The sequence below is a fragment of the Mixophyes fleayi genome, chromosome 1 (genome assembly GCF_038048845.1).
Source record: "Mixophyes fleayi isolate aMixFle1 chromosome 1, aMixFle1.hap1, whole genome shotgun sequence".
Classification (NCBI taxonomy): domain Eukaryota; kingdom Metazoa; phylum Chordata; class Amphibia; order Anura; family Limnodynastidae; genus Mixophyes; species Mixophyes fleayi.
The window spans coordinates 82,959,840-82,979,559 of NC_134402.1; the positions used below are offsets into that span (position 1 = coordinate 82,959,840).

Sequence of the window (19,720 nt, forward strand, 5' to 3'; positions counted from 1 at the left end):
TCGCTGTTACAAGATGCAACATGGTAACACATGAACGGCGCAATAAATGAAAAGCGTGGTTTGCCAGGTTCATATTATTAGCTCCACTGAAAGTATTACTATTCTCCTTGGGTTTAACTTTGAAAATAATTTTCACACCATTTAAAATAGGTTTTATCATATCTCTATAGCGTATTAACTTTGTGTTTGTTCACGTTGAAAAAAAAGAAGGGACAGAAAATTAATCCAGAACATAAAAATATCTAATGGTTTATAAATAAGAATAGTCAGAGAAATAATCTTTAACATTGGGGAAAAAACACTTCAGAGCTTGATAAATAAGTTCCTAAAAAATAACTTATTAACATATTAATGATGAATTACAACTTCCACTGAAAGCTAGTCATTGACCTTCCTGGCACAAGATAATGGGAACTACAGCTATTATCAAGAAAGGAGTTTTTTTGTATTACTTATAGCTTGACAGTGCCTGTATGCTTTTAAAAGGCTTGTGCATTAGTTGCTTAATGAAATATATAGCAGCATAATGTCTGTTATACTAATATATGTGGCAGGTCATAAAGTTAAGTAAGCCATCTATTCATGTTCCATAGGGGAATGTATGATGTACCTGTGGTCACAGGAAGAAGGTCAAATGACAAAATAATAATGTCATTGTTGCCCTGCTAATATCCTCTGTAATCTCTGAACATCACATTATTGCAGCAGTCAATTCTTTTATTGCTTTGTCCTCATGCATATTAAATAGTTCAGCAATGGAATTCATTTTCCTCGATTGCTTAAAATAGGGCAAGTCGGAGACTAAGCCTTTATGACATTTCATTATAATAATACTTTGCACATTATGGACAGTAGGTAACTGCAGCTTTCTTTACAGCAAAGACTTTATTTATGGTAAAAAAAAAATCTGCTATGACTAATATTATGTGTAATATAAATGAAAAAATAAATCAAAGTACATTGAAATAAGAATTACGGTATGTTCCTCCATCTCCCATTGTTACTGAGTCATTGCACTAACTCTGCAATAAGGTGGAGTTAGCCTGTGTCACACGCCGGTCCCACAGACAGGTACTGGCGTTGTTACCTTCTTCCTGTAAGCGGTGAAAAAGGTGTTCTAACTTCATTATCAAAGCATCATCTGTATCTTGTTCTGCGCATGTGCTGCCTATTACCCTCGCTTATGACCTCCTATTTGTTCCCATTGGTTCTAGCATTTTGGAGCGCTATTTAAACCTCCCATTTTCCTGATGCCTGTTCTTTGAGTTACTCACTCTCAGTAGGATTTGGCTTCCTTTGGTCTAACTCACCTGTTGCGGCATGCTCGTCCGCCCTGGATCAGCTGAACTCTTCTCTGCTGCTGCCGCTAATGAACCGCCTGTTGCACCAGTACTCATCCACTGCTACTCTTAATCACCATCTACAGATCAACTAGTTCAACGCCACTGCTGCTTCTATATTAGAACTGCCGCTGTACCAGGAACTCACCCGTTGCTCTGAATCACCATTCACGGATCAGCTAAGTTCTATTCCTCCGCTACTTCCATATTTGAACTGTTGCTGTACCAGGAACTCACCTGTTGCTTTGAATCATCATCTATGGATCAGCTAAGTTCTAACCATTACTGCCTCTGTTTGAACTGCCGGTGTGTCTATGATTCTCCTGCTATGCTCTGAGTTATTACCTATGGATCAGCTAAGTTCTACTTTACTACTATCTTCGTTTGAACTGTCGCTCTATCAGTGATTCACCTGCTATGCTTTGAGTTACCATTTTTTGTATCAGCTAGTTCTATCTCTGTTACTGCTTTTGTTGAACTGTTGCTGTATTAGTAATTCACCTGCAGTCACTTTGAGTTACCATCTACGGACCAGCTAAGTTCCACTCCTTTACTGTCTGTATTGAACTGTTGCTGTACCAGTAATTCACCTGCTGTTGCTCTGAGTTACCACTTGCGGATCAGCTAATTCTACTTCATCATTATTTCTATTGGAACTGTTGCTATACTAGTAATTCACCTGCTGTTGCTCTAAGTTACCAACTACGGATCAGCTAGTTCTATTTCATTATCACCTTTATTGGAACTGTTACTGTACCAATAATTCAACTACTGTTGCTCTGAGTTACCAATTACGGTACAGCTCGTTCTACCTCATCAATATTTCTATTGGAACTGTTGCTGTATTAGTAATTCACCTTCTACGGATCTTCACCAACTACGGACCAGCCAGTCCTATTCCGCTATTTCTTTCATTCAACTGTTACTGTATCAGTATTCATCACTCATTGCTTCCACTTGTACCACCATTGAACCAGGGACTCTCCAGCTTTTGTTTCCAGGGTCTCTCTGACTGCCCATTACCAACTCGTTGTTTCAAGCTCCACTATTTAACAGTAGTTTTTGTATTGATCTTTGAAGGTGTGTTTTGCCAAAGTTAAAAATCCTTTGCTCCTATTTAAATCTGGGGTTTCTTTATGACACAGTGAGAAGTCAAAACTCCAGTGAAAATGGCAATTTTCATGAGAATGGCTCTCACAGGACTACATTCAATTTATGAAAGGGTTAATGACCACAGAACTGTCAGATTTCTCCGACCTTAAACTATTTTCTGGAAAGTACCGCTGTTTCCATATACCTCTATGGTGACGGCAAATCAGTCAATTGATCAAGTGGTGAAAAACGTTTTACCGCTTGGCCTTAAGACGTAATACAATCTCACGGTGACGCTACTTACATTTTTGCATTGTGTCCAGTCCCACCGGAGAAGCTTCTCTTAATCCCTCCCCAAAAGGCTGCAATCTCCTACCCTCCTTATGCCACATCACAATGCACATGCCCTATTTAGTCTTGCATGTACAATAAATAGAAAAGGAAGTGGATGGCATTAGGCAGTCGGCGAAAAGGCAAACCACTATCAATGAGGAAGGGTGTTTTAAGGCCCAGGTATGGCAAATTTAAGTGGTGCAACATTCTGTTTCGCTGTGATAAGCAGCATTACATAATATTTGTTACCGCCGTTCACTGTCTACCAAATATAGACAGGCCCCTATGTCTGTAGTTTTGTACCTTATTTGTTGGAACAACTGTTACCTTAAGAACAGTGTGCAATGTGGAAAAAGCAGGAAGACTAAAAACATTTATGTAGATATCTCTTGGTGTGTGTTATCCAATTTATATAGCTTTCTAATTCCAATTCTGAATGTACGTTTGTCATCCTAACACACACTTAAATATAACGACTAGTTGAGCAGCTGTAAATTCAAAGTATTTACTAGAGATGCTCAGGCTCAGTTCCCTGAGAACCAAACACACCCGAACTTATCCGACTACCGAGCTAAGCCGCCACGGTACTTTCGCGCGCCCTCGGAATTGAAAACAAGGGCACATTACATCGTCGGATCTCATGAGTTTTGAATAATATAAGTACCGCCCTCCACTGAGATTCAGCGCCATTTCACAGAAGGACATAGAATGGGTAGCACAGTTCTTGGTAGTCTCTAGAGCAGTTAGGCAGCGTCACAGGTAGAAAAAAAGAAGAGGGGTAGCAGTGTTCTTCAAAGTCTCCAGTGACATTCAGTAGAGCTCTATTGCGTATTGTCATTGCTGAAATACAAATGATAGGGCTGGCAGCCTTGGTGTAAAGTCACATTGTACTGTGTTATATAGGTAATACACAAAGAGGAGAGCTCCATTGCTAATTGTCATTGCTGAAATACAAATAATGGGGCTGGCAGTCTTGGTGTGAATCTGTAGTCACATTGTACTGTGTTATAAAGGTAACACACAAAGAGGAGAGCTCCATTGCTAATTGTCATTGCTGAAATAGAAATACTAGGGCTGGCAGTCTTGGTGTAAATCTGCAATCACATTGTACTGTGTTATATAGGTAATACACAAAGAGGAGCGCTCCATTGCTCCATTGCTAATTGTCATTGCTGAAATAGAAATACTAGGGCTGGCAGGCTTGGTCTTCTGAATTTACAGTCAAATTGTACGGTGTTATATAGGTTACACACAAAGAGGATAGCTCCTTTGCTAGATGTCATTGCTGAAATAGAAATACTAGGGCTGGCAGGCTTGGTCTCCTGAATTTGTAGTCAAATTGTACAATATTGTCAAAATGGATTCACAGCAGTACACAGAAGAGCAGGAGTACCAAGCAGCTGCTGGCACCAGTCATGATGATAGGAATTCCTCTACATCATCTGGTAAAGCCTATATTAAAGTGCATAGTGTTTGTAAGTCAGGGAAATAAAAATGTAAAAAAACACCTTTCACCTTGGTTAAGAAAAAAAGACCTGTAATCCAGGCAGTTATCTGCAGAAAAAAATAAAATTTCCAACCTACCATTCTACACACACAGTGGCAAGGAAAGAATGAGGCCTTTGCCTTACTCTATGAGTGCTAGTTCTGCAACTGAGGCATCTTCTTGTAAGGTCAGTTGTGACCAAGCAAGATCTTGTCATTCGGACTCCAAAATTGGTGTCCAAATACTATTACGTGTAAAAGTCAAGCTGAATGAAACAGTAGGGCATTAGAAGAAAATGTATGTTCAGATTCAGAAATGACACAAATCCCTGAGGAGAGTCTTTCCCGAGTGCTATGTGTAATCCTGACCATTCTGATAGTGTACCTATAAAGAAGGCCCCTTTCAGCATTTCTACAGATGTGTGCATGAAGGCCATTGTCATGCCTGGACAAAAGACCAAAAAACCACCTCTTATGTGTGGAATTATTTTTACTCAAATCCTGACAACAATTGTCAAGCCATTTGTAGCGTATGTAAAACCACAGTCAGTCGAGGTAGGGACCTGAACCATCTTGGAACCTCATCCATGTTACGCCATTTGAAGCAAGTTCATGGCAAGCTGTTGGGAAAATTGAAAACTTATGCTGAAAAAATAACATGTATTTTACCCAAGTGCAGTGGAGAATACTTTCTGTGTTGTGCAAGGTGTTGAAACCATTTGAAGGAGTCACATGTGAAGTGAGTTCAGACACTGCTAGCTTGAGTCAATTGATTCCCTTAATTTGACTTTTGGAAAAGCAGCTTGAGAAACTAAAGGAGGATATTAAACAAAGCAATTACGCTAAGTATGTCGGACTTGTAGATCAAGTACTTTATTCGCTTCGTCAGGATCCAAAGTTATAAAAATCTTGAAATTGGATCACTACATTTTGGTGATTGTGCTTGATCCTCGGTTTAAGAGCTATGTCATCTCTTTGTTTCCAACTGACCCAGATCTGAAGAGATGCAAGATGACAGCTCAATATTACGGGACAGGATGGCGTCTCCTCCTTCTGTTTCTCAGTCACCTGCTGCTAGGAAAAAACTTAGCTTTCCCAAGATACCCAGAGATGATGCACATGACTCAGCACAACATTTTGACATCTGGTCTGATCTAAAAGAATTTACCAAAAAACGTGACACCTCTGCCGTAAACCCACCTGATCCTACTGTCAACATCCAAAAGATGGTGGAGGATTATTATAATGACAACATAGAAATAGACACATCAGACAGTCCCTTTACATACTGGGAGGAAAAAAAGGTAATTTGGAGACCCATGTACCAACTCGCTTTGCACTACCTAAGCTGCCCAACCTCCAGTGTGTACTCGGAAAGAGTTTTCAGCACAGCCGGGAACCTTGGCATAGAAGGCTACTTCCTAAAAATGTGGAAAAGATGATGTTCATAAAAATGAACTTCAATTTCCACGAGGAAGGCCTTTTCCCGCCAATTACATCAAAATACTGAGACTTCTGTAATGGTGGATTCCAGCGGTGATGAATTAATAATTTGTGTGGATGATGTACAAACTGATGAGGCTGAGGAAGATGACAAAAACATCTTGCTACAGTAGCGTTCATTAACAGCACTGTTACCTTTAGGTGCCTTTAGACCATTGTTAGCTTGTTTTGTGGGGGCACAAACAAACTAAGCACATCAGCCTCAAAAGTGGCACTCCTTGTTGCTGAAGTGCTTGGTTTGTTAAAGTATGCATGTCCTTTTAAAGATCCAACATAACGGTGGGTGGGAGGGCCCAAGGACAATTCCATCATGCACCACTTTTCCTTTCAGCTAATACTGCGTGCCAATGTTACCTACATGTGCTATATACTGTTGTGGGATTTGCAAAAATCTTAGACATCATTTGATGATGCAGATGACTCAGCACAACATTTTGACATCTGGTCTTGTCTACTGTAAAAGAATTGACCAGAATTAGTGACACCTCTGCTGTAACTCCACCTGATCCTACTATCAAAAAAAAAGTAGCGGTATATAGAAAACAGTTTTACTAACAAAGAACAACGTTGCTTGCAGAAGTAAGTAAGTAAGCATGGATGTCTAAATAGACGTGTATATGTATTACCTTCCACTTTGCTGGTGTTTCATCAAGTGTTTGTAATATGCACTTTACGTCAAAGGTACCTAACTATATTATAATTTTGTGGGAATTGGGGCTGATTCGAAGCTCAGTGATGAACTTGCTTCTTGCTGTGAATTACAATGGCTCTTTTTAGTGCATTGCCTGGCACCCTGGATTGGTCTGGGTGTGATAAAAGCATGCATCCCAGGGGGGTCAGATTAGCTGTAGAATTACCACAGTTATCCAATAAATGGGTGGAGCGATCAAATGAACCATAACTGATTTCATGATCCAAGGACAATTCCATCTTGCACCACTTTTATTTTCTGCCACTGCTGTGTGCCAGTGTGTTAGCAGTCGCGGCGGCCGCGGGCACCGCCGCGACTCTCACCTTCTGTCTGCAGGCGTTGATGACCGGGACGTCACTTCCGGGATTTACTAGACAACGGCCGGATGCTAACTGCAGCATCGCCGCGTCCCGGCGGCTGGGGACAGCCGGGCGCAGGCGCAAGAATAGGCAAGCCTGTGGGCTAATTAAGTAGGTAATTTGTATCAGGACCTCTGTCCATGTGATCCCACTGCCAGGCTTTGATTGGCTGGTACTGATATTTAAGGCAATGAGGTGTGCTACCTCATTGCCGGTTATAGCTTCTGCACTCCAGTCTGCTGACCTGCTTGTTCCCGTTCCTGTCTTCTGAACCTCTACTGATTTCCCGTGTATGACCCTTGGCTTTGAATTGGACTTCGCTTCTGTATCCTGTGACCCTGATCTCTGGCCTGTTTATTGTTTCTGCTATCGGCTTGTGACCCCTGACCTCGGCTTGTTTACTGGTACTGTTGTCTGCTGCTGGCTTTTGACCTCTGCGTGGACCTCACTCCGCTTGCCTGGGTTCTCCCCAGCCGGTACACACTTCACGACCCTCTGTCAGTCTGTGGCCCAGTGTGTCCCCACCATCAGGGGCTCCAGTGAACACCTGATTGGCAGAGTAGATTCCGGGTTGTGTTGTGCCGGCTGGAGGGGTTCCTAACACAATGTTTCCTAGATGTGCTAGGAACTGCCGTGTGTTTCAGTCATTGCTCTGTCGCTTAGCATTCAGCCAGGTCGTTGCAGTCTTTGTTTAAAAGTGTATGAAAATAATATTGTGACCTGTGAGATGGTCAAAATTGACTGCAAATTACTTGAAATTAGTGTTATTGAGGTTAATAATAATGTAGGGGAGAAAAAAAGCAAAAATATGTGATTTTAGAAAAAAATAGGGATCCAAAACCAAAACCAAAACACGCAAGGGCGGTTTTGCCAAAACTAGAGATGGTCACTGACCCCCGTGTTTTGGTTTTGTATTCGGTTTTGGATCTGGATTACCTTTGTGTTTTGGTTTTGGTTTTGCAAAACCGCCCTTGCGTGTTTTGGTTTTGGTTTTGGTTTTGTTTGGTTTTGTTTTGCTATTTTCAAAAAAAAATACAATTTTTTTGGTCTAAAATAACCTAATTTAGTGCTCCACCAGTTTCTTAGATAAGTGAGGTAATTCTAAAGCTAATAAATGATGAAAAAAACAGTTTAATCCCTGGTAGGCTGTCCTTAATTCGAACACTTGTCTGCAAATTATACAGACAAACCTGGTTGTCTACCTCCTCCATCTTTGATTATTGGCAATGTAGCCATCGTCATTGGGTGTATATTACACCCTACACTTGTAGTTGAATTTTAAAAAAAGCAGCCTGCACAGACTGTGCAACTAGAAAGTAAAATTAAATGGACCACAGTAGTTTGGTGGCTATCTATGCCCCCACCCCCCCGCCCTCCACTTGTAGTTGAATATAAAAAAAAGCAGCCTACACAGACTGTGGAACTAGAAATTCGAATATACAAAGAAATGGACAAAGACAGTTTGGTATCTGTCTGCATCAGACCCCCACCCATCCACCAGCAAAATAGAAAAAAAAGCAGCCTGCATAGACTGTAGACCTAGAAATTCGAATATACAAAGAAATGGACAAAGGCAGTTTGGTATCTGTCTGCATCAGAGCCCCCCCCCCCCCATCCACTTGTAGTAAAATAGAAAAAAAGCAGCCTGCATAGACTGTAGTCCTAGAAATTCGAATATACAAAGAAATGGACAAAGGCAGTTTGGTATCTGTCTGCATCAGACCCCCCCCCCCATCCACTTGTAGTAAAATAGAAAAAAAAGCAGCCTGCATAGACTGTAGAACTAGAAATTCGAATATACAAAGAAATGGACAAAGGCAGTTTGGTATCTGTCTGCATCAGATCCCCTCTCCACTAGGAGTAAAATAAAAAAATATTCAGCCGTTATATAATCTAGAATATAAATAGAAATTGAGAAAGGCAATTTGGTATCTGTCTACATCATAATCATCAACATCCTCATTAGCACCCTCGTCACCTCCACAAATCTCCCCCTCATCCTCTTCTATTTCCAAAGTGGCATTCTCAATTTGTGTTTCACCGGCTACACTCGGGCTGTTCAGGTACACATCAGCAGAACTGCTGAAAGGGCCCTTCTTTATGGGTACACTAACAGAATGCTTACGATTAGACATACCACTGTTGGATGGACTCTCCACAGGGATTGGTGTCATTTGTGAATCAGAGCAAACATTATCCTCTAATGCCTTACTGTTATCTTGCAGCTCGGCTTTGACGCGTAACAGTAGTTGTGCACCAATTGTAGGCTCGGTAACTTTTTGGGATCTGCCACTAATAGCCAAATGTGAAGGCCTCATTCTCTCTTTGCCACTGCGTGTGTAGAATGGCATGTTGGCAATTTTTTTTTTATCGGCACTTAACTTTTGCTCAGTAACACTACTTTTTCGCTTCAACACAGTAAAAAAAAAAAATTATTTTGTTTTTTTGACTGATTTCGAAACACTCTGTAGTTTGACATCGCCTTGCCCAGATGACGTACTGGGAACACTAACATCAGGACTGGTGACATAACCTGGTTGCTCATTCTGATCATATGTGGACTGCTTTGAATCCATTCTGAGCGCAAAGCACTTGTAGTGGTAAAAATTGTTTGGTAAGATACTGCTGACAAATATGACTTTTGACAGCCAGAAATATTTATGCACAATTAGGGAGGACACCCCAAAAGCACTGGGGAGTGCTAAAAATTAGTTGGTAGACACTGCTGACAGATATGACTTTTGACAGCCAGAAATATTTAATGCACAATTATGGGGGACACCCCAAAAGCACTGAGGAGTGCTAAAAATTAGTTGGTAGATACTGCTGACAGATATGACTTTTGACAGCCAGAAATATTTATGCACAATTATGGGGGACACCCCAAAAGCACTGTGGAGTGCCAAATATTAAAAAAAAAAAAATAAACCTCTATCCTCCTCTCTTCTCTAGCAATTTTTGTTAGAGCAATTGCAAGAAGAATATTGGATTCTCTGTCCTTGCTCTAATCAGCCTGTGACTACACCCTGCTCTCTCCCTCTGTCAAATGGCGATGGATTGCTGTGGAGGCGTGTATTTCTAATGTTGAAGTATCGCGAGAACCAAGCCCCGAGATCCAACGACGTCACAATGACGTTCGGCCTCGATTTGGATTCGGAGCGGGCGGGAGAGTACCGAGCTACTCAGCTCGGTACTCGGATAGGCAAAGTTTGGGTGGGTTCGGTTCTCGGGGAACCGAACCGAACCCGCCCATCTCTAGCCAAAACAGAAACCAAAACACAAAGTTAATCCAGATCCAAAGCCAAAACCAAAACCAGAACACGGGGGTCAGTGAACAGCTCTATTGTTTACATGAAGAATAAGTTTATTTTTTGTGAGTCTATTCACAGAAATATATATTGTTGTCTAATATGCATTTTACCAGTAATTATCTTGCCAATCTGTCAACTCATTAAAATTTGGGAAATGATTGTGAAATATTTGATCCTTCAAATTGTGTTAATGAATCTGATTACAGAAAAAAAAAACATGTTTTCAGAACTACCAACATTTTCTTACCGTTCTTACCAGTCTCATTGGGCAATTCTGTGAATTAATTACAATCTAAATAATCAGGCTGACAATACAAACAATATATTTATTGCAAAGAATAGGAAATATCTGTATTGTCAACTAAATAAAAGTGCTTGCAAAGCAAAATGGTTTAAACCAAATTATCTTCCTACAAGAATTATGCTACGGATATGACTGCAATATTGAATATTGAATTATTGTGTAGATGCCTACTGCTATTTCTTGTAAAGAGCTCACTTTAAATTTGTGATAAATACGTTTGATGTGTGATTATATAGGCTGGACCCTAAACTAGATGTATTGTGACTTCTTTGTAAACACCTGCTGTTGGTAAAGTACAACCAAACTAAAAGTCTGCTAATTAGGGGCTTCCATATTACTAATAGTGGTTGGCTGAAAGCTGTGTTGACTTAATAAATGGTAAGACTGCACACTTAATTTGCCTTAACACATAGTAAGAAAATTCTATTTGTCTATAGTATTATCAAAGTTGCTGTAGAAATACTCCAATATTCAAAGCTGATATTCTATGGTTGCGAAAATCACCTATTGTCATTTATCAATAAAATCTCAAAGAGGTTTTTGACTGGTTAACTTACTGCTTCGCCAGGCTGAGGGGATATTTGCAGAATTGGGCTTTCAGCTTCATTTATTAAACACAATAATATAAATAACAAAACAATGCATAAAAATATTTTAAAATAATACACAATAGAAAACAATGCTTTTGGTTCATTTATTTTCTTTTGTTATCTCTATCCTGAAATGGTGATGACATAAAAAGGATTGTGGTGGAACTTGTATCTCCGCAATTCTTGTTAAATAAGCATCCCCATGTGAAGCTTTCAATGGTAAATCTTAACACTGGTAGGTCAGCTGGTAGCTATAGCAGTGCTATCATTGGTGGTGACTGGTGACTCATCGACGTATAGGGGTGAAGCTCTATCTCTGGCGAAAACACCCATTTTCGCTGGTAATAGGGCTTTTCACCATACTTACCAACCTGATGGTGCTGTCTTTCGGGTGTCCGCCGGGGGAGGTGGGCGTGAAGGGGGCGGGGTGCCAAAAATCTGTGTCATTTTGGACCCGCCTCCTGTGATGTACTGATGCAAACACATCATTTTACACCGGGGGAAGTGGGCAGAATTCGGGATTTTTCCATACTCTCCTGGGAGTCCGGGAGACTCTCCAAAGATGCGGGAGTCTCCCTGACATTCTGGAGAATTGGCAAGTATGCTTTTCACCCTATAATAAATAGACCTGTAAGGCTGCACACACAGTGCCGGTACAGTACTTGTTAAACAGTGAGATTGAACTATGTTCATTTGCTCGCTGAATGCATCTTATACATGATGTAAAATAGAGTTAACTGATCTCTATGCAGGGGAGGGCTGGCAAGCTTTAGCCCGGGGGCAAGATTTGACTCAGCAGCCTATTTTAAATGAAAATAATGCAGGTGGCCCAGTGATCCAGCCCAAGGTAGCACACTATGGGACCAGCCCGGGGAGCAGATGTCCCCCTGCCTCCCCCCCCGGCCAGCCTGCCCCTGTCTCTATGGTGACGTACATACAGAATGTGGAAATAGATACATTGGAGCATTTTCTTATTTTTGCAGCTAATGTCCGCTACTTACTTTTATGTGTTCTTACCCACTGAGAAAAATTAACCCTATTGAACATGTCTAAAATGCAGTGCACTGCTCCTGGATATCAGCATTATATACAAGTAGTCAAGAAGTCTAGGTATAACAAATAATCTAGCATTGTCCTTATGTGCTTATAATTATTGTTCTGTACATATAATATGATTATATAAAGTTATTGTTCCTAATTGCTGGGTCATGTTTTTTTGGTTTGTAATTTATTTATTTTTTTCCTATTCACAGGACCTCCAGTGAATGTGACATGCAACATATTTGTAAACAGTTTTGGGTCAATTGCTGAAACCACCATGGTATGTATTTCAAATAACATCAATGCTAATTTACAGCAACAATACAGTGATACTTTCAGATATACTGTATATTATTAGAGCTTCAATAAGAATTGTATGGGGTTGTTTGCAAACACAGAAAAATGCAGAGACGATTAAAGGCGCGCCTTCCTCCCTCCGGACATCACATGCACACTTTTGCACACTCAAAATGTTTTGCTTTTTTCTAGAATGATAGGGAAACTTGATTGTTATGGGCAAGACATTCCATATGTAATAATACATTTGTTGTTACTTGCATGCAAAAATATATGTATGTTTTTATGAGACATTAGAGATAAATGTAAAATTCAGAATATTTATAGGTGTGGTCTAAATGTAATAATACGCAGTACGTTGAAGTGATTTTGTAACCATTTTTGCAGATGTGTAAAAGACCAAAAAATCAGTAAAATATCTTGCAAAACTTTTACTGAAGCAGCATGAAATGTGGAATAGAGGCATGAAACTATCAAAGTTTTACCACTAGGTGGACCTAGGCAATAACTAGGGTGTAGGGGGAGCCTAAAACACTGAATAAGTGACATAGTGTCACTCTTTAAGTGTCTTCATAATCACTGTGGCAGCCTCACGCTGACATGAAGGGACAGCAGCTAGAAAGTTTAACCCTCCATGCATGTAAGGTTCTGGGGTGTGTGGCATCGGGCTATGATGTCACAGCTCAGCTCTACACTCCAAATAAAAGAAGATTTTGTGGCTGAGGGGGGTGGGCAGCTAGAGTGCTCACAACTCATGCACAGGTGCAAATGTATCTAAAAAAAAAAATGCGCTATGCACATGTATTTTTCCAGTTCTTAAATGACTACATTGAAAGGGAGGAGCATTTATTTATTAACTACTTAAAGTGATAGCTGTACAAAACCAAAAACCCCAAAGAATCCCTGGCGCTGAATAGACCAAAATATATGGATCAAAATAGCTTAAACAATAGCACAGATGATAATTAGAAGGCAATGGTGAAAGCTCCTACAACTGCGAAGGACGAGAAAAATTCACAGCGCTGGAGACTACACCATAACCGTCACAGTATAATGGAATTATGCAACAATATACATATTTATTAAGTATAAACACTGGACCAATAAAAAATATAAAAATAAACAACACATTCCAATAATTACTGATCAGTGCACTGACCTATAAAATAAAATATTGATATGTGAGTAACCTATTAAATAGATTAGATAAATTGTAACCAAGAATCTCCTTATTGGTTCTTCAATCTCCCTTGTGAATTGTGTTCTCATTAATATCTTCACAGCGCACTAAGTGCAAACAATCAATGGGTGTATTCACCACTATACCAATATTCCTTAAAAACGACTTTCTCTCGACCGAAGTCAATGATAAATGGCAATATTGATGTGGCTGTATAGTAAGTTATAATAGACGATCAGCATGGGGACTATGAGTAGATCACATCACGACATCCAGTCTAATAGCAAATGATTCTCAAATGCATATAGGTAAGCATTTAAAGCAAATAACTGGTGGATAGAAGAAAGTATCTTTCACATATGATATAGGAACGGGTACCATGAGATGGAAATCCGGCAAATGGGTTACCCGCAGTGTGTCTTCTTTCCGTAATTGTCTATCTCTGTTCCCCTGCTGAAATGCTCACTCTGCTAGCTCGGTGAGTGTAACTCGTACTGGAAGCCAATATATCCAACAGCCTGGTGTTAATTTCCGTAAATGATAGCTGTTTCTATAATACAGATATATACAGATTTTTTCACTATGAAGTAGTTTCATTGCTGCAAATCATATATTTTACATTTTCCTGAAATAATAGGTACAAAATGATGCAAGTGATTTCTGTGCAGCATGCAAGTAAAGGCTTGTACACAGTTCCAATCTACTTCGGTTTGTGCTATTCCCACAATGCATTCAGCCCAAAGAATGTTTATTTTTACTATATAGGTTCTCACTTCTATCCTCAGTTATCCCTGTGGGCCAGTAAATCACTGCGTTTTAAAATAACGATACCCTAGGTTACACTGCATGCAGTGCTTTGACAGTGGAATCATAATAATGTGATGGGAACAGCTTTCCCTTTTTACTTCAATGTTAAGTGAGTGTCTCAACATATCAACGTATTCTCTGTTTTCTGATCTAATCGCTCATGTGACCTTGCTCTATTTGTGCATGCTTTGTAGACTCCCCACCAGGAAAACAGGTGTATCAGATAGTGACTGACAGTGACTGAATTTAACATAGCCACACGGCCTACATATATTGTTCAATTCTATGAGCAACATTAAGAACAGGCAAATGTTGAAGGAAAAATATATAAGGGATTATTTGAGGAAAAATGTAGTATATCCTAGAATTGACCACAGGGGCGGAACGACCATTAGTGCAGCAGATGCAGTGCACCGGGGCCCTAGGAGATAATGGGACCGCTGCACGGCAGATGCAGAGGGTCGGAACTAGCGAGCTCTGGTTCCCGGTTTCCTCCTCCCCACTTCCCTGAATCGGGACCCACCGGCCGCTAATTTTGCCTCTGATTGACTGTATGAGATATGGAAGAACATAAAGCAGCTTCATGCTATGTTACAGTATATTATCCTTTAAAAAAAAAGATATCTGCCCAATGAGGGATTTTTATTGGGAATACTGAAAAATATGAGATTATGTAAAAAGATAGACATAACATGCTCATTAAAAATGAAAACATTATATTAAAAAAAAAATCAATTTGAGATTGGTCGGCCAATAACTCTTGTATTGGTTTATTCTTAATTAATGGACTGGATTGCCATATTTACTATGTGGGCAAGCAAGTGGAATGGATATGTAGCAAACTTACAAACACGCATATGTAAATTAATTTGTCCATTAATTTGTACATGTTTTCTGGATCTGTTCCTAATATATTGCTACTGGTGATGTGAGTCATACATATGCACAGTAACATCATTAGCTTTGTTCAATGAAGTTCTATTTGCTCAACTAGCTAAGTCTGTAATATACCGGTGTATATGTTATTTTGTTATTTTATATGTTTATGGTTAAGATTTTTTTTACGTAGTTGTGCAACTGCTTTATCATTATTACTTAACACAGTGTTGAATTTGTTCATTTCTGTAAATGAATACATAGAAATACAATAGTTATCATTTGAAATATATATATATATATATACAAGTTAACCCGTGCATGATATTCATGCATTCTAGTCAAATCAAGCTACTTAAGGTGGTAAAAAGGTTCTTGTCATGCATTTGGGCCTAGCTCAGGCCTCCTCAGGGGAAGAGCGTTACTTCCCGATGCAAGCGCCCTTTTTTAACGTGGTTTTGTCCACATGTCACCACCTCATCATTTTTCTCCATCACCTCATCCTTCATCTTTATCGCCACATCTATCCAGATGTCTATCCAGACACAGGGATCTCTCTCAGCAGTCCTGAGTATCACACTCCTCTCGCTCTGTCACCCCCGGCAACCACCAACCGCTCCCCACTGTCACCCCCGGCAACCACCAATCACTCCCAACTGTCACTTCTCCTTCAAGAAATATATATATATATTTTAAAAATCTTTATAAACACTTTTAACAATTAACAAATTAAATTAACAAATTAAAAACATCTTAGTATACCAAATTTCAGCCCTTTCTGAGGTTTTTTTTCCACACACACTAAGAATTTAGTAGGTCAGTGTATAACTCTGCCCAGCTGGTGGCGCTGCAGCTTGGTTTATTTTTTCCACTCACACACAGACTAACACACGCCACTAGGCTTATATGTATTAGATATATATATATATATATATATATATATATATATATATACATTGTTATGTTCATCTAACCGCTATTAATAAAAATTGTCCACTGTGATCAATGTGGTTCCAACACACAAAGAGATTTAATAGCAAGATGGAACAAATAACAGTTAAATAAGATAAAGTTCAGCTGATACAATCCAGCATACAGTCATTCAATCCTGAAGCCTATGGTCAAAGTAGACTGAATGATGGTCTCAGTGCCTGGTTTATATACAGTTTGTGGTACATAAAAAACAGTAGTGATGTCATGGCAGTTTTCCATTGGTTGAGGATTTAGGACAGTCCCCTATAATGGAGGTCATAGTTCGGTTCAAACGATGCCCTCCAAGGGTGGGGGTCAACTCTCCATCAGCTGCCTACGTGTCTTCCCACTAAAATGCTGGTTCAAACTGGTCCATTAGCATTACAAACACAATATAATTTTGACCATTAAACCTTTATCATCCATAACTTGCATACGCAAGGTGTAGTTTCTTAGCTGATTGTAGCGGATGTCTGATGGTAAAAAGTGGATTAGAATGACACTAAATATGATACATTTCCTATATCCTGAACCTTAGATATCAAGATATCATTAAAGTGGTTTTAACATTTTTATATTAAACTATTAAATCAATTACATTTCATTATCAAAGACTATGTGCTGGAACTTTATTAATGTGAACTATTTACAAATGAATGTGTGAATGTAAATGTATGTAGAAGTGCTTGCAAGTGTTATTGCAAAATATGCCCTTCCACGCCATAGCGCGCTATTTGCATATTTTCAGACAAAGCCAATTAAATTGACGGTTATTGATTTGAAACTATGTCATCCAATTATTTGACTTTCACTATAAATACACACACACACACTTTAGCTGACTTTCCAAACATAACAAAATGTATATTTTTACATTATGAATGAGTTTCTTCTGATTTGAGAACACTGTTTCACATGCCAATCTTATAATAAAATGTGTTTGTTTTCATTTAAACAGACAAACAGTCAAGTAGAACACAGCTGTTACTTTACTTGGTCATCTCAATGTTGTGGGCACCAAATGTTAATATAGAACCATTAAGATAACCAACTGCCATTTTTCATTTCCAATTAAATTGTTAAAATTTGGTTTAGGGAGGAAATACTGAATATGTAAATGCAGAATAACAGGTATTAAAATTGCTCTGATGCATACTGCTATGAAAATGCCATGAAAATCGTATTAATCTGCTGAATGGCAGTGGTGTCAAACAGTCCTTACGGCAGTGGTGGTCAACTGGTCCCAATGACAGTGGTGGTCAACCAATCCTGATGACAGTGGTGGTAAAATAATCATTACAGGAAACACTTAAACTAGAAACATAAAAACTAAATTCATGATATACAGTAGATTGATGCTATCAGGAAAGTATAGAGTACACATTGTGGTTATAATGATGAAGCACATGAACCCAAAAAGATATATAATGCTGTAAAAGCTTTGAACAGGACAGTGGCTTCTTAAAGACAGTTCAGCAATTATTTTACTTAATAGAATGATAGCTTTCTGATTCTGAATTTGGGTATAACACAGAACATTTTTCACAGGTGTATGATTGGTTGATTGCTTGTCACTAATGTATTAGTCACGTCTTTAATGTACAAAGAGTCATGTGCTTACACTTGATCACAGTTGAGGAAAGATTTCCAACTGTAACATGTCAAATGAATAAATTACATGTGCTTTGCTGATCAAATAGCAGTGAGTTAGGGATATACCGGGAGATTTATTAGCTCTGATGTCTGTAATGTTGGCAGCACACCAACTGACTCCTGTGGTAGTGTTCCTATACCTGGAGAGGTGTGGACATCTTATCACTGTATGATCACAAATATTCAAAAATAGAATACAGAAAACAGTGAAAGCAGAGGTCAAGACTTCATGAGGCCGAAGATGGCAAAATCACAGAGCAGCATAAGATGCTTCAGGGTTAGAGAGTGGTGATAGTGAAAGCTTATGTTCAGAGAAGAGGCCATAGATGTTAAATACATAGTGCATCATTGTAAGTAAATTCTATCCTGATTATATATTGCTGTTCACCAATAAAATTATAGAAATAGGATATGAACTAAAAGCTTAAACATTATATGTTACTGTATATGAAGAATTATAGATAGTCTGTTTCTGTGCTGCACTGTAACAATTTTTATGGACTTATACATTTATTAGAGCTGTGCACTGACCCCCATGTTTTGGTTTTGGATGTTATTTTGGTTCTAAAACATCTTCCTGTTTTGGTTTTGTGACAGGTTTTGCCCCAAAATCATGAAAGTTTATGGTTTTAGATCTGGATTTAATTAAACATTGCCAAAAATAGATGACATTATGGGATTTTGAGTTATTTTGCTCCTATATTACTATTGATGGCATTAACAGGCAATGTATTGCTGCTGACCTTCTCCGATGTATTGCTGCTGACCCTCTCCAATGTGTCACTCATGATGCCTAACAGTTACCTACTTGATGTATCTTATTTTTTTTAAATGAAAATGTAATTGATATATACACCTTTGGTGAGGATGATGATGGGTGTGATGATAACATTGTCATTTGTCACCATTGAGGAAGATTACCAGTGACCACTGTTATCCAAATGTCCATAATTAATTTCTATTCTCCAGTTCAATAACCAAAATATTGGCTTTTGTGGGACCCAAACAAATCAAATAATTCAGACACAAAAGTGGTAGTCCCTGTCGCTGAAGTACTTGGTGTACTAAACTATGTCCCTGTCCTTTTCAACATATGGGTGGGTGAGCACAGTGTGGGTGGGCAAAAGGACAATACCATATTGATTTGCACCATTTAACATTGTGCTCAGTCATCATCTTGTAAATATCTTCTAATGCTGCTGTCCTTAGTTGAGGACTTGTGTCCACTCTCATCTTAATGAAGGATTTTGTAACTCTGCCATCATTGCATTTGCTTTCTCTGATCCAATTCAAAAAATAATTAACCAGTCTACATGGTTCTCTAACTCCATCACATAGAGTAAATCGTCAGCCATCATATCCCAATCTATACATGTATTCTTTGCCAGTGCCAAATTGTTTCCTCTTAATTTCTCAGAATGTGGACTTTCACTTGCATTGTCTTTTTAAGACAGAAGTTTTTGGCGACCCAATCTCCATCAATGCCAGGTATACAAACTTACTTGTGTGGGAAGGGCAACTACTGGCCTATCTGAACTGCCTGTTTTATTACATATTTCTTAAACTTCACTAACAATATATATATATATATATATATATATATATATATATATATATATACACACGTTAACCCGTGCATGATACTCATGCATTCTAGTCAAATCAAGCTACTTAAGGTGTTAAAAAGGTTCTTGTCATGCATTTGGGGCTAGGCCAGGCCTCCTCAAGGGAAGAGCGTTACTTCCCGACGTAAGCGCCCTTTTTTAACGTGGTTTTGTCCACATGTCACCACCTCATCATTCTTCTCCATCACTTCATCCTTCATCTTCATCGCCACATCCTTAATCTCCATCGTCTTACTGTTCTAAAACCTCTCGATACACAAC

At 39.0% G+C, this 19,720-nt stretch overlaps 1 protein-coding gene across 1 annotated transcript in view; it reads left to right on the forward strand.

Moving 5' to 3' along the window:
- The window catches only part of GLRA3 (glycine receptor alpha 3), a 184,629-nt gene that overhangs the window by 46,506 nt on the left and 118,403 nt on the right, over positions 1-19,720 (forward strand). The window contains exon 3 of the mRNA XM_075197606.1: positions 12,262-12,329. Within this exon, the coding sequence (XP_075053707.1) occupies positions 12,262-12,329 (68 nt within the window). The remainder of the gene's footprint in view (positions 1-12,261; positions 12,330-19,720) is intronic.